The following is a 16047-nucleotide window of genomic DNA, read 5'->3' as shown; positions in this document are numbered from 1 at the left end:
CCGGCACCATTTCCTCTACTAAAATCTCAGGCTAAGTGAGAAGCCCTTCTGTAACAGTAACCCATGCATATTCCTCCCAGAGCCTTTTCCTCCAGCCTGAAATCATCTATCACTGGCTTCCTCAGGCAATGAGCCCCATGAAAGCAAGCACTGAGTCAGCTTTGCATTCCCAGCCCTAGGGCAGCGTCAGGTAGGGACGGACCCTTTGTGGAAAGGAGAGTGTGGGGCAACCTGCTCTGCTTAACACACCACCTCTGCTCCTTTAACTGCACACACAGCTGCCCCAACATAGGGCTGAGAAGAGGGCTCCAAAGGACAATGGAAATTGACACAGTGTTCCATATGGATCTTTGTGCCTCCAAGACTGGAAAGAGCTGGGAAAAGTGCAAAGTTCTTCTTCCCCGTCTGTCAAGGTCTCAGTACCATCTTCTCAAGTGGGTTAGAAGATCATTAAACTTACAAGTAAGCATGATCCACTGGTTAAAACAATGCAGTGTCTCTAAAGGAAAACCCTGCCTCAGTGAGTTACCAAAGAATAAATAAGCCCAGGGACAGGATGGAAATCGTTAGACATAATTTAATTGAACCAGGATGTTCAGACAACTAGTTACACTGCCCGAAAACTCTCACCTCTTTCATTCCCTTCATTTCTAGACTCTGAGGTTCTAATTAGGATGAACACCAAAGAGCCCTAAAGAGTCACAGGGCCTTGTGGTTAAGAGTAATGACAACTGTGGCTGCAGAGCCACAAAGTCAATAGGGCACTAGCCTGAAATCCTCCCTTTTTTTTCAAACAGAATTTTTTTTCTTGATCTTTAAGTCCATACATTATTACTGTAGAAAATCTGAAATTAAAAAATTCTAGAAAAGTATAAGAAAGTAAACACGAATCACCCTTAATCCTACTTTCCAAAGATAATCCCTAGTAAACTGAGCTCACAATGCCCACTATTAATATTTTTATTTTTTTCTATGCATACATGAATACTTTTCTCTACAAAACTGACATTATACAGCATATATAATTTTGTATTTTGCTTTTTCTTTTAACATTATAATGGGAGTGCTTTCCATGACATAAAATATTCTCTTAAAAAATGGACTTTAATGGCCATTTTCATATCCCATACTGTGAATAGATCATAATTAATTAAACCTCTCTGCTCTTGCTGGTCCTTCAGATTGTTTTTGCTTTTTTATCATTTGTTGTTGCATTTTGGTATTTTAAATAACCCATTTTTAATTTCCAAAGACCTTTGATATGATTACCCATTAAACTCTTTTAAAATCTTTTTGGAAGGAAATACAAAGATGGTAATAGTAGATGTCCTGGGGTGATAAGAATATGGGTAATTTTTTTTAATACTTTCCTGTGTTTCCTAAATCTTCCATAATGAGCATGTTTTACTTCTTGAATGGAACAAAAACCCACTGTTACCATATGACATGAAGAATAGTTTATACTATTTGATAGCACACAGCAGTCGGTGGGGGGATGGGAGGTGGGGGTAAAAATGGGTCCCTCTTTGGAAGAAAGCATGCTGTCAATGGGGTCTCCAAGACCAAAGATGTGGCTGGTCTTTCTAATATTTCTATAAATAATCCCAAGAGGCAACACACACTGAAATCTCCAAGCTTTCAAATGACATTTGGTCTCTTCTACCAGTAGAGTTGTAAGTCCCTCCTTGGAGTCTCCCAGGTACTCCTGCCTTCACCAGCACATGGCACAGCAGGGGCCCTATTTAAAAAGGACTTTTTGCCTTCCACATACAAGGTCTTAAAAAATGCTGAGTAAGAGAATGAACTGAAGTTTATGAAATAATAAAGATGGAAATATAAATCAGTTGAGCCCTCTGGGAAAGCAATTTGGCCATATGTAGTCAAAAGACACATTTATCCCCTTTGACCAAGTAATATGCATAGGAATTCATCCTACAGAACTAAATTTAAAATCTCAAAAAGCTATATACGTGAAGTCATTCATCCACTGAAACACTGTAATTGCAAAATATTGGGAACAACTTAGTCACACAGCACTGGGGAAATGACTAAATTATGGTACATCTACAGGACAATGTATTATGCTATCATTACATCTATGAAACACAGACACTATTAACCATGTAATATTAAGTGGAAAAAGCAGAACACAAAATTGTATATACATTACAAGCTTACAGTTAAATAAAATCACTTACAAATATTTACAAACAGGAATAAAACTTTTTAAAAATGGCAAAACTGGGAATGAACTCAGAAAAGAATTAATGAATTTAGAAAAAAACAAAAACAAAATTAAATGAAGAGTATGAGTAAGATAAATAGTCACAAACCTCGGCACTCTGAAGCTATCATTTGTACATTTAGGACAAACAGTATTTAGAGTCCAATATGTAGTAGGCACATTACCCATGGATTATCTCATTTAATCCTTCAAACAACCATGTGATGGAGGAACCATTACTGTCCCCATTTTGTATATGGCAAGGTTAAAGCTCAAGGAGGGGCAAGTCATGGAGATAAGAGGCAGAGTTCAGATTAACTGCCAGTTCTGCCCAACTCCAGAGGCCACATGGCATTGACACAGCAGGTGGCCCAGGTGGGAAATGACCACACTCAGTGACAAGGTCACAAAACATCAACTGGTGCCACAGAGGTAACATGAATTATAACAGTTAACATCCAGTAGTGAGCACCTACTGTATACCAGGTATTTTTATATATCTCATCTCTAATATTTAATTCTCGTAATGACTTTGTGAGATAGCTTGAATTGTTACCATGAAGCTAAGATTTGGAGAAGTTATCACCCATAACCCGATAAGAGAGTACACCAGTACTTGAACCCAGCCCTAGTGACTCCCATGTGCTTTTGTACCCATTTTACAGATGAGGACACTGAGGCCCAGAGAGTTAATAAATAAACGTCCAAATGTTGGCAATAGGGTATGAATTTATCAAATTAAAACTACACTGGTAGATTATTGTAAAACTACCAGGAATGTCAATAGCATCTTGTGATGATAAATTTGGGGCCAAAAGATTCTTCTCTTATTAACTTCCTAATTTACAATACTTTCTTTACCTGTGAAGCAGCAATTTTAATGCATGCCTTTCAGAATTGCTTTGAAATTTCAGAAGACAAAGGATATAAAATATTTCAAAACTACAAAACACAGTCTACACATCAAGAATCATTATTATAAATATGAAGATTACTTGGAAATATGGGAACATACACACCAAATAATGTCAAATGAAAGAAGAAAACAGAACATAAAATGGTACATATACATGTGATGATGACAACTGTCACCTTGGGCTACTGTCACTCAAGTCCCTCAGTGCCAAGGACCACAATCCGATCCTCATCATCATGACCCATCCACCTCAGAGACTTCTTTTGCACATAAAATAAAATTCAACAGCCCTTCCCCAGCTCCAAGGCCAGCCATGATCTGGCCCTGCCGATCCCCAACTCATCCGCAGCCAGTCTCCATTCACCCCACCAGTGCCGCTGGCTTTTCTGTTCCTTGACTCAGGAGCACGCGTTAGGCCCCAAGGTCTTCACGCCCTCCACCTCTCTACCTGGAACATGGTGCTCCTACTCTCCGGGCTCCTGATCTTCCCCAGCTTGAACATCAGGGCTCTTGGCTTAACCTTTCATCCTAAATTAAGTCCCTATCCATAGCCGGGTGGTATCCAACACAGTGCCACAGTTGGTCTGATTTATCTTCCTCCTAACACCTAACACAGTTGGTTATTTTATTTTTACTTCTGCGATCATGTGTTTCATACCTGCTTCCCTCACTCTGCGAGGGCAAGGGTCGTGTCTGTCTACTTCACCACTGCACGCCCAGCACACTGTCCCACATGTTGCAGATGCTCAATAAACACTTATCCAAATGAAACAATAAACAGCCATATGTTCTAACTTTCTTCATTCCACAGAAGACGAAACGAAACTCAAGAGCAGTGGGTTTCCCTCAGCCACCGAGGCACATGGTGGCCAAGCTGGAATTAGAACTGAATTAGAATTAAATAAAAATTAGAATTACTATCTGGATTTGAACCATCACTACCAGGCCAGGAACAAGGACAAGGGAGAAATATATCAGCTGAAACTGGAAGTGGGGAGGGAATGTGGAAATTATTCATCTACCTGGAAAATTCTCTAATGGCTCTTAAATGAGGAGTTTTAATTTTTATTTATTTAGTAGTTTATTCCTTATTATTAGCCAATGTCCAAATACTGATACTCTACGCAAAAATTAGAATTATCTATTTTCACAGCCACATGGCTAATCAGATCTCATGGAGACAATTAACAGCAAAGGCAAAAGAGAGAGGCCATATGGCCACACTGTCCCATCTGTTCCATGGGACCTTGGCCTCTGGCTCCGCCTGAAACCAGATGAGGATCCTGAGAACTCCGAAGCCCCTCGCCCTTCCTGTCCCAAGCCCTGTTTGTGCTGAATGACTGCCACCCACACAAGTTAACCGTTACTTTGGACCCAAACTGAGCTTTGCACCCGACTTTTGCAACTCAGTGTATTCTTTGCCCAACAGAAACAACGGAAAGCTAACCCTGGTTGATGGTCCCCATGAGGGGACAATGGCGGCACAAGAGAGGTCCCCAGGATTCATCAGCAAACAAGGACACAGAGAGAAAGGGCAAATGCTGCCTTTCCATGGGGTTATTCTGGGGTGTACTGCTCAGCTCCCAGCTTTCACACATTCTTCCTGGCAGCAGCACACAAGGCCCCAACAACAGGGGAGACTCCTTGAGACCTGCAAACTGATGGCCTATTTGACACATTTACCACTCATTCAGCAAATACGTTTTCAGCATACCCTGGGTGCCAGGCTCTGGGCCCAACTGTGTATACTCTAGGATCTGAGAAAATGGGAGACGAGCAATGATTTTCCACACATTGTGGGCAAGAACTATCATGGAGTTTCTTCCTCTGCCTAGTGGGCAGGGCTGGTTCTGACTATGTGAGCTAACAAAGTGGCACCAAAACTCTTAACAGGTCCCACTGTCTGAACAATATAATTCAGAAATCCAAGCCAGGTAGATTGGGAAGTAGCTATTAGTCAGCATTTAACATCCATGGGCATTAAACCTTCAGTGCAGACAAAGCAGAGCGCGCTTAAAAAAAAAAAAAAATGTAGGGCCACCAAGAAACTGGTTCTGGTGCTCCTTCCATGACTAACCCATTCTGGACCCCTGCCCCCTGCCTGGAATCCCAGGTTCCATCAACCATACAAAGAGCAGGACAGATCTTTCCAGCTCTGACAATTTAAGCATCTATAACCTGAAATAAACCACCTTTTTTTCTGGTTCAGCAAAACACATTTCCTTTAGATATCAGGAAGGGAAGAAGGACAAGCTAATAGGCTTGTGGTGTATCATCTAGAAAACCCCTTTTGGGTCAGGATGCTGTATCTTTACTTCTGCCAACAAAAACTTCCATAAGGCTACAAATCGCCTTTGACTAAAGCCTGCCTATCTCTCTAATCCTAACTTTTTAAACCCACAAGCAATACTAAGCAAGAAGCAAACAGCTCCACACCAGTGGAGGCTGGCCCAGTCTGGATGGCTCAACCTCGCCTCCTATTCCAGCACCCTGTGCTCCTGAGTCCTTGCTTGACATTGGGCAAGTCCCTCCTCTGCTTTGTGTCTCAGTGTTCTCATCTGTAAAATGAGAGGTCTGGACTGGACTACCCTTGAGCCCTGCTTTCATTGCTGAGATGATACAGTTCTTTCCATCACTCAGTGGCTAATGGACACACTATGACAGAGACAGTTTCCCATCATGTGGGCTGCTGCCACCAGGATGAGAAGAGGCAGGGGACCTGGACCACACTGTAGTTAAGAAGTGAGGACAGGTGATGAACACATAGGACCTGGAAACACCAAGACCTGGGAACAGCCAGGAGAAACGGGAGCAAAGGTGAGGGAAAGGTCAGAAACATCAAGATTTTGAGACCAAACCAGAAAAAATGATACTACTGAAAAGCAATTTGACATAGTGATTTAGAGTACCAATGCTAAAGTCAGGTTATCTAGATTTGAACCTTACATTTGCTCCTGACTAGCGGTGTGGACCTCGGACAGATTACTTAAACTCTCTCTGTACTTTAAGTACCCCATCTACCACACAAGGAAATAACAGTACTTCATGGGGTTCCAAAGAATTAATCCAATTTAATAACCCACTTAAGTGCCTAGCACATGGAAACTCATTCTAGGTGTTTGCTTTTCTTATATTATATAATAATATGTTATATTTTACTATTACTATCATCACCAAGACAGATAGGATACATAGATTCTAGTTTCCACCCTCTGACTAGTGACCTTAAGATTCAGGTCCCTACTTGTAACATGAGTGGCTTAAAAAAATAAATAAATAAATTTTTTTTAAAAATCATTGTCTCTCAGACTAGAATATATATTCCTGAGGTACTAAATATGAGGTCTCTGTGAGGATTTTAAACATTTTGTGTTTTCATTTTAGTGGTCATCTAAACAAATTCAAATAAACATAACCGAATTTTCTGAATACCTACTTTATAACTATTTCTGGCACAAGATTTCAAAGCCTAAGTTTATGTTTGTGTCTGTGATTGTGTTGGCACCAATATAATTGTAGCAGACTAATGAGAAAGGAACAGATGCAGACGCAATTTATAAATGATGAGACTGGACCAAATGAAAGCCAAATGACATCAAATGAAGGTCACTGGAAAAGTGGCTGAAGAATGGAATCATTAGCACATAGTAATATAGACTGTCTAAACTCAAAACGAATCCGCACTACAGCATTCGCTACCATATTCACATTACTACTTACAATTTGGTTTCAGCTGAAAAGGGCAGCTGTTTCACTACATTAACAATGTTAATTTGAATTGTATTGGTTTTGCAATTTTGTTTGCATTTCATTTGTAAGTATGCATGGGTCATATGGTTGTGTAATAACCTATAAGTACAGAGGTTTATATCTAGTTTCACATATGTACACATTTAAGTAACAATACAATAAAAAAGAAATTTCATGAACACAAGGGGACATTGACATTTTTGTTCTTTTAAAGAAGGTTCGAGCATTATTCTAGTTTGAGAAACACTAATTAAATTCTCTCAAAGGTCTCTCATGGCTCTTTGAGTCTAAGAAAGATGATCATTTTGGTTATAGACATGTTAAGCTTAGTTAAGATAGCCCAGTGGGGACACAGGCTTAGAACTCAGAAGAAAAGGCAAGGTGGGAAACAGATTTAGAACTCAACTACAGGGGAGCCTGGGTGGCTCAGTTGGTTGGGTGTCTGCCTCTTGATTTCATGTCATGATCTCAGGGTCGTGAGATAGAGCCCCACATTGGGCTCCGTGCTCAGCAGGGGGGTCCGCTTGAGATTCTCTCTCCTCTCCCTCTGCCCCCAGCCCCTGCGTGCTCTCTCTCTAAAATAAATAAATAAATCTTTAAAGAAAAAAAAGAAGAAGCCAACTACGGAACAGTGCAGCTAAACCCAGGAGACTAGATGGGGTGTCCAAGAGTGTTCAGAGATAGACAAGCCAAGAGCTGATGTCCGAGCTTCCGGGAGTTCACCATGCTTCACAGCCTTCCCCCTCCTCCGTGTAAAAATACCATTCACCTGAGCATTAAAGATGATCTTCTCAGGATTACGCAAAGAATTCTGTGTCCCATCCAGGAAGTGAACGGCTTAGAACCCTCCACAGAAATCAAACAAATCTCAGTTTTACATTCCCCTAGGCTTGCAGTCAGAGCTGAGAGAATCCACATTGACACGAAGAGATCCGGTCTCTCTCTAAGAGCTGGGCCATTAACTCACTTCATTCCTACCTCCCAGAAATACAGGGGCCCTCAAGTGCTCGTGAGAGCCAGGGGGCCCGCAGGACTGCAGCAAAGGGAAAGAGTGGGATGGTCGGGGGCAATTCTGTGCCAGATTCCAGAGGTCAGAATCTGGCCTGGGCACTAGCACACTACAGCTAACGTTTCTGCCTGGCTGCGAATCTTCCCTCTCTGATAAGCAAAAGGGCTATTCCGGGACCACACAGACCTGTGCCCACCAGGGCCAGATTCATTCAATGCCATTGGGAAAACCAAGAAGATTCTCTCTCTTCCCTCCTCCAACCCCCAACTCAAAACCATGAAGAAAAGCAGGGGAGAACCGCGCCCCTCGCCCCCAACCCCATACCAAAGAAACCCAGGCTTACTGTTTGTCTTCTTCTGAAAGTGAGGTTCTTCCACAGCAACAACCTCAGCTGAGGCCAGTAAGCCATGTTACCTCCGCTGCTGCCCACAGCAACCGCGTGTGGCTCTCGAGCCCGTGGAGGTAGTGGCCGCAGCTCACAGCAGGGCGGCCGTGGCTGGTCATTAACTGAAAGATAAAGCGGGAGGGGAAAGAGCTATCAGTTATTACAAAGGCAGACACCGGCGAGGGCTGTTGCTCCAGCCCCCTCACCTGAGACCTCAATACCCACATCGGTGTCCTCACTGCTCTCAGGAAGTCCTGAGTCCCCAGCTCCTGGCTTCAGGGTTCTCCTATAAATGGGGATTCTGGAGGTTTTCTGGGAGCAGCCTAGAAGCTAGTCATTATCCTTTTAGCTCCATTGGTGTGATCGTCTGGGAGCAAAAACTGCACTTCTGAAAACAGACTTAAGTATTTGGTCAAAACACTGAGGTTGGAAATGGCATACTGGAATCCCGGAGACCTGCCTCACCTCTCTAAGAAAATGCTTCCTTTCGCATAACGTGTTAGCCGCGTTTATAAATTTTGCCTCAAATCTGGAGTAATTTATGGTATTCCTTGAAATTTGCTACGGACTACATTTTCATCTGGCCACACAGTTGTGTCCTTCAAATGATAAATGGCACCAGCGATAAAGCAGTTTCCCAATCTGGAAAGCCACAGTGCATCTTAGAAGATGGTGAGTAAACGCTGAGGAAGTGCCATTGACACCTGGTTCCCAGGTGATGGGGACAATCCCAGCGCTGCGTGTCTGTGGAAAGAAAACAATACCCCATGGAGAAACAAGTCTGCTAAGGCAGGCAGAGAGCACCACCTGTGAAAGCAACAAGCTCCCACCGTCCAGACATACGCACACCCTGGCTCTGCTCCACCTGTACCTGGGCACAGGCCCCGGCTACTCCGTGTGGCAGGTACCTCCTTGGAGGACTCTTTCCCCATGCTGGGGGAAGGGACGGTTCTCATAAACAGAGGATACAACATTCTGTGTGTCCCTGCTATCCACTCAACAACTGTATTTATTAAATGCTGGAATTTGTATTAAGTAGCCGTACTAAAATTAAAGTTGGGGAAGGGGCAGCAAGTAAAAAGTAGATGAAGAAGGGAGGGACACAGAGGTCAAAGCTAGGCCCTGTGGGCACTTGGTAGTCATGAACTCTTGGCAGAAACTGGAAACCAGCTTTACTTCTAAATAGCTTGGTTTATCATTGTGGCCCCGAGTGGAGCAGAGGTAGGAGTGGGATATTAGTCATGAGGAACAAATAGCAAAAAGAACAAATGCAGTGACCACTTTATGGATACAAAACCAAGTATCGGACTAAGAATCTGTGAGTCCAAATGAGATCTCAGTGCAGAGATCAGCCTCTAGCAGGATTTTACTCTTTTGTCCCCTACCCCTTCAAGGACTTGCATTTAAAACTTCTAGAGAAGAAAAGAGATTGGACAGAGTTTTCAGTTGTCTGAGAAGAAAGACTGACCCTACTATTACATTATGTATTTAATTCATTCGTTGACAATCCAACACATCAGGAATTCCTCCAAAATATTCAAGCTTTAGGACCTATTTCTTTTCCTTATCATTTGCTCAGCAAATCTCTAGGACACAGACCCCCAAAATTTCTCACCCTAGAAAGAAGAGTTAAACCAGCAATGAATCGGTTTTGTTCGCAATTTGTTGTTTAAAGATGTCAACTGACCTCCCAGGCACTGAGAGCCAGAATGCGACTGTGAGACATGTTTGTAATCCCAAATTGTTTTGTAAGTGGCCTAGGAGAGGGCCTGCATTCCAGAAATACTGAAATAAATAATTAGCTAGATTTTTCTCATGCAAAAGCTGTTCTCCAGGAATCACTTAGTTGATTTAGAAGCTACATGAATCTTTTCAGATCCCCAAGGTAACAGTGAGGAGGTTGGAATGCAAGTTTGTAATTTAAAAAGGACAATTAACGAGCAGAAAGAGCCCCAGTAGGAATTAGCCCCAGCTTCCCAACTATGTGCCCTTGACCAACCCTTTATATTCTCCAGGCATTAATTTCCTCATCAAAAAATGCAGATGACAACACCTACCCTGCATGATGTTTGAAGAACTAAATGAGATGATATAAATAAGTTCCTGACACAGTACATGGCGCACTGTGAGTGCCAAAGAAAGGAGTGCCCTTCTCCCCACTTTTCTTTCTCTAATTAGTACCTTCTAACAGAGAAATGGTTACGTCCTGTCCAAACATTCTTTTCTATTCCATTATTTCTAGCAAACCCATCCTGGGTTTCTGGAAAGATAGTAGGGGCCAAGTAGGAAAGATAAAATCTGAACAGCCTAGTGTTAGTGATCCTCACAGCCAAACCAGAGCACAGAAACCCCAAATCTGAGTGGAAAATCTCAGAGGAAAAGAAGACACACCTTGATAGAGTGTTCGTGAGATGAGAAAGGCCAGGGAGAAGTTTTTTGGAGACTAGAGTTTCTGGATCTCCAGACAAGGGTTCTGAGCCCAGGGACCCTCCAAGAGACATACAGAGAAAGTTGTTAGAAGAAGTAGCCCAGAGCAGCACTGAAGGCTCTGCTCTGGCTTTGCTGGGTACAAGCAGGCAGGCTTCTTTCTCCAATCCCCCACGCACCTTGGCATGGCCCTGGCCTCCTGCATGATTCCCTCCTCCCACTTTAGAACACAGCAATCGTCGCTGGAGCAATTCTGTCCACAAAGGAGGGTTTGGCAATGCCCAAACCCCTCTGCTCAGGTAACTGAAGCCAAAGGGACATTTCTACATCAGTTTTCCAAGGAATTGAACAAACAAACCAAAACCAAAAAAGAATGCAGTACTATGTACTAGATTTCTCAATGTTTCAAAGTTAGTCCCACACTTGCTTCTGCCCTTATGCACATTTCCAGTTACTGGCTGGAAAGGGTCCTACTTCACAATCACCGCCAGTCAATAGGCCACTCTCATCCCACTCCTGGGTGACCACAGCAGCCATTTCACTGGTCTCCCTGCCCCCAGTCTTGTCCTGGCTCCCATCCATTTATCACAAAGCAGCTGCAGTTATTCAATTAAACTGTATATCCACATATGCTGTTCCCCCTCTTAGAACCCTTTGCCAGCTCCCCACCGCTCTGAGAATGAGGTCCAATCTGTGTTGGGGTTTACTCTCCCTGATGACTCCTACTCCTCTCATGCTGCTCCCCACCTCCTAAAACATGCCCAGAAGAAACTACTTACAGGCTCTGAATGGGCCACACTCTCCTACCACTGGGACTCCTTGGTGCATTCCCTGTCCCGGAAACCCTTTCCCCCAGCACTGTCAGCCTGGCTAACTCTTCCTCAATCTTAGGTCTCCATTTAGCTGCCCCTTGCCCCTGATCCTGCCCTGCTAACCTCCCCTGCATGGACACCTGGGTTAGGAGCCCCGCCTAGGTGCCCCCAGGGCTGCTTCTGTTTTCCCTTGAAGCGTTTCTCTCACATTCTGAGTCTGCAGGAACCATTCCTGTTTTCTTCATCACTGTCTTCCTAGTACCTGGCATGTGGTAAGCAGTCAGGCAATGTTTGCTTAATTAATTAACTAGGAGATGGACAGAATATAAGGGTGGTGGCATTCCTGGGCCTGCGGCAACTGATTTCTCAAGCTTGATTAACTGATTCCAGCAAACTGTCCCCAGAGAGGGAGCTCTAGGTTCAGCAGCCTTCTACCACACACTCTGCGGCCACAAAGGACTGTTGAGCTTTCCCAGGCGACTCCTGGGGCATCCGGGGAAAATATAATTAAATCGAGGTCTACTTCCCACAAACACCAGGTTTAGCTAAGGCCCGAGTAAGCCGTCCCATGACCAGCAAAGCCATGAAATCTGCCTTCTGCCAATCTCCATGCTCAAGTCCTAGGTGCTCTCCCTCTCTGGCTCTCATCACCAGTCACTCAGGTGGACCACCCTTTGCCAAAATGTAACATAGTTTCCACACCCTAAACTTCTTTTGTACAGTATGGACCTAGAGGAAGTGACTTTTCAAATCTTTTGTTTTTAAGTAGGCTCCCTGTCCAGTATGGAGCCCAGTGCAGGGCCCAGGGCAGGGCTTGAACTCATGACCCAGAGATCATAGACCTGAGCTGAGATCAAGAGTTGGACGCTTAACCAACTGAGCAACCCAGGTACCCCAGGACTTTTCAAATCCTTAGCCAATTTCTTAAAGAAAGTTTCACTTCAAATGCAACGGATATTATAAAATTATTATTACCTAGAGAATACAACAGACTGCTAAAACATAACCTTCTCGAATAAGCAAAGGTGCTCAACATCACAGTTGCAGAGAAATGCAAATTAAAACCACAATGATACACTACTACACATCTGGTAGTATTAGATTTTTAAAATTTTCAAGTGCTAGCAAGTATGTGAAGCAACTGGAACGCTCATATACTGTTTATGGGAATGTAAAATCAAACAGATACTTTGTAAAACAGTTTGGCAATTTCTTGAAAGTTACACACAGACTTATGTACAGCCCAGCTACTTCATGCTAGGTATTTACCAAAAAGATAACTACATGACATTCTCAGAAGGTAAAACAATGAGAGGACAGGTCAGTGGTAGGGGGTGGAGGTGAAAACAAATTGCAAAAGGAGCACTGAGTGATGGAAATATTCCATATCATGATTGTGGTAGCTGTTATACAACTATAGACATTTATCAAAACTCATCAAACTGTATACTTTAAAAGGGTAAATTTAATTGTTATGTAAATTCTACATCAACAACCTGACCCCCTCCCCCCTAAAATCACTGGCCTTCCATTACAATAGTTAGTCTACTGAACAAGTCCAATCATGTCTTGGAGGACCTGAGAACTGTATAGTGTAAAGTCTGATTATTGTGTGATTCACTAGCAAGGTGAATAGTGGTTAAAATATTCACTATATATTCATTCAACAAACTAGGAAGCCTTCACTCTGCGAGGGTTCCATTAGCACAACAAATATTTACTGACTGCCTATTATGTGCCAGATGCTGTTCTAGACACTGGAGATTCTGCAGTGAACAAAAGAGGCAAAGTTGTTGCTCTTGTGGAACCTCTATTCCAGGTGGAAAATAGACAAGTCGGGGTGGGTTGTTAAGGCAGTGGGCGGTAGGAGTAATGAAGAAAAATAAAGCAGAATCAGGGGAAAGCCTGGGGGAGAGGGGTAACTCCTTTCTAAGGAAGTGCCTTCAGGACAGTGAAATGACACTGAGCTGTGCTACAGGCAAAAGATCACCCCATGACAGCTGCGATTGTGAATTCTTTCAGCCTTTCCCAAAACCAAAACCTGGAATGTCAGATAGACTCAGTGACGCTGGCAAAAGAAAAAAAAAAAAAAAACCCTATAATTACAGGTTTACAGGAAGCTTGGTGTGAAGAAGAAAGTATAGGACCCCAGTCAGCACCTACCCCGCTTCTCCCCAACCCCTCTTCCTCACCAAAACGTTTGGCTCTTTTGAACTTCACATGTAGGTTTCAAAGAGAGATGGGAAATATAAAGAAAAAAAAGGGGGAGAGAAAGAGGAAGTCCTGCTAAAAAGACAAGGTAGGAGGGTTTTTTTCCCCACTTGGCAAAGACAAAAGAAAAACAGGAACTACTTCCCGTGACTGCCTTCTACCCTTCTAAAGCATTAATCTGTCTACGGAAATGTAACAGGGGGAAAAAAATGCACATGTTTGCACTGCTGCCAGGAACTCCTAGTCTCTGCAGTAACCAAAGGGTTGGTTGGTCGTTTTCCTTCCGGCAAGAACACTGAGAGCACGCGAAGCCAGGCCTTCCAGCTACAGAACTGAGCTTCCATCTAAGGGATGGGGGAAGACGACCCCTCAGCCACGGCATGTGCCAGAGGAGGACCGTCTTCAAGCAGGGACCACCCTGTCACCACTACTCACTGGGGCAGAGAAGTTGGCCCCTCTCGGCAGAAGAGAACAAGCCCTCACGTGGCCCTACTCCAGCCAACTGTCTTATGAGCAGATAGAAAGAGTTCGATGTGGTTTTGGAGAGCTGTTCTTACCACACCCCTGCCCCAACCTTAGAGAAAAGCTGAAGCCTCCAAAAAAGCAAGTGACTTGCCCAGACTCAACCCCGAGAGCTAGAGCTGCCCCCACATTTCTCAAGAAGTACTTTTTTTCAACAACTGTTAGATTCTCTTTCCCACTATCATATTTCTCCTCCGGTTCTGTTTATTCTCCTGAACACATTTTTCTTACAAGTTCTACCCAAACACTTCATATAGCCAGAACATGCAGTCAGCAACTAGTTTTCATTTTTCCAAAACCGTGGTCTTATGACAGTTAGTTCTCTAAAATTTTAAAGAAAGAAACAAAAAAATAAAGCATATTTCTACTTCACTGACAAATGTCTACGTAGTTACCAGGAGTGAGACAGAAGTTGAAATTTGTGACAACAGCTTAACATCTCTCCTGATGAAACGTATCTAGATGTCTTATATGAATACACAGCCAACCAGTAACCAACAAAGCAGCAGGTAGATTTCAGGCAGGATTTAACCATATCACATATGAATTGAAAATGAGTTGGCACTAAAGCTTAACTGATTGCCTATTCATGAGATGTTGATTCAAGAGCAAGAACCCCAGATGTTTATGCCCCTCATCTCCAGAGAGATGTGGAGGGTCCTGTAAAATTAGGATAGGAAACCCATAAGCCCAGCAGAGCATGCTTGCTTTGGAAAAGGTCTGTTCTTTAATTGCATCTCTGAGCATATGGCTCTGGGTCAGTAGCAAACATTCAGGGAAAAGGCCAATGAGATTACTGACAGTCAGAAAACGGGCTGCAACAGGCTTATTGCACCCATGACTGAAGACAGGACGGGGCTGCTGCAGTGGGAGGAGGGGATCTGGACTGGGACTTCTCTCCAGCTGACCCTGGGGAGCTTTAGTAAGCCCGGAGTTCATCTAACTGCCTCAATTTAACTTCTCTGGTCTCCAGATGCCACCGAGCTCTCTACCCATAAGGCCATCCTGGGTAACCCCCTAAATTCCACCCCCTCGCACTTCCCAACCATCCTGTAGACCCACAGACTTAGTGAAACTGCCATTAATTGTCACTAGGCCCTTAGAGGCCTGCAGAAAGGTCATGTGCGGGTACTCAGCGATTCCCTAAAGGTGTGTTCCTACTTACAGCATAACACATTAATACTTAAATTTGAGGAGAAAAAAGATGTAAGAAATCCTCCAAGGTAAAAAGTCAAGGATAAAAGGAGGCCATTCTATCATTCTAGGAGATTTCGATCATTCTAGAATAGGCTTTGCTATCACGATACCCATTTTTAAAATACAGATCCATGAATTTTATCAATTCTAACAATATGTGACTCCGGGGGACCTTTTTTAAAAGTACCAAATCCGGGGCACCTGGGTGGCTCAGTCATTAAGCATCTGCCTTCAGCTCAGGGCGTGATCCTGGCGTTCTGGGATCGAGCCCCACGTCAGGCTCCTCCGCTGGAAGCCTCCTTCTTCCTCTCCCACTCCCCCTGCTTGTGTTCCCTCTCTCGCTGGCTGTCTCTCTCTCTGTTGAATGAATAAATAAAATCTTTTAAAAAAAAATAAAAATAAAAATAAATAAAAGTATCAAATCTATCATACTTGATTATTACTAATAATTAGTTTATAGAGGAATATATATTCAATTTCCTGGACAAAAGTATCTGCTAAAAGCTCATTTTCAAAGTGAAGGCTATGAAATGAATACATAAATGAATACATAAAAACTGAAAGAGATCCACAAATACTATCAAATCCATAACT

At 43.2% G+C, this 16047-nt stretch overlaps 1 protein-coding gene across 3 annotated transcripts in view; it reads right to left on the bottom strand.

Moving 5' to 3' along the window:
* The window catches only part of ABCA1 (ATP binding cassette subfamily A member 1), a 125827-nt gene that overhangs the window by 97513 nt on the left and 12267 nt on the right, over positions 1 to 16047 (bottom strand). For all 3 annotated transcript variants that reach the window (XM_045780644.2, XM_045780645.2, XM_045780643.2), the window contains exon 2: positions 8243 to 8406. In XM_045780644.2, the coding sequence (XP_045636600.1) occupies positions 8243 to 8308 (66 nt within the window). In that variant the 5' untranslated portion in view covers positions 8309 to 8406. The remainder of the gene's footprint in view (positions 1 to 8242; positions 8407 to 16047) is intronic.

Source organism: Ursus americanus, chromosome 18 (assembly GCF_024610735.1).
Source record: "Ursus americanus isolate L20-20 chromosome 18, mUrsAme1.1.p, whole genome shotgun sequence".
In the NCBI taxonomy this organism is placed as follows: Eukaryota; Metazoa; Chordata; class Mammalia; order Carnivora; family Ursidae; genus Ursus; species Ursus americanus.
The sequence above is the reverse complement of the archived record's forward strand: the minus strand, read 5'-3'. Positions and strand labels throughout refer to the sequence as shown.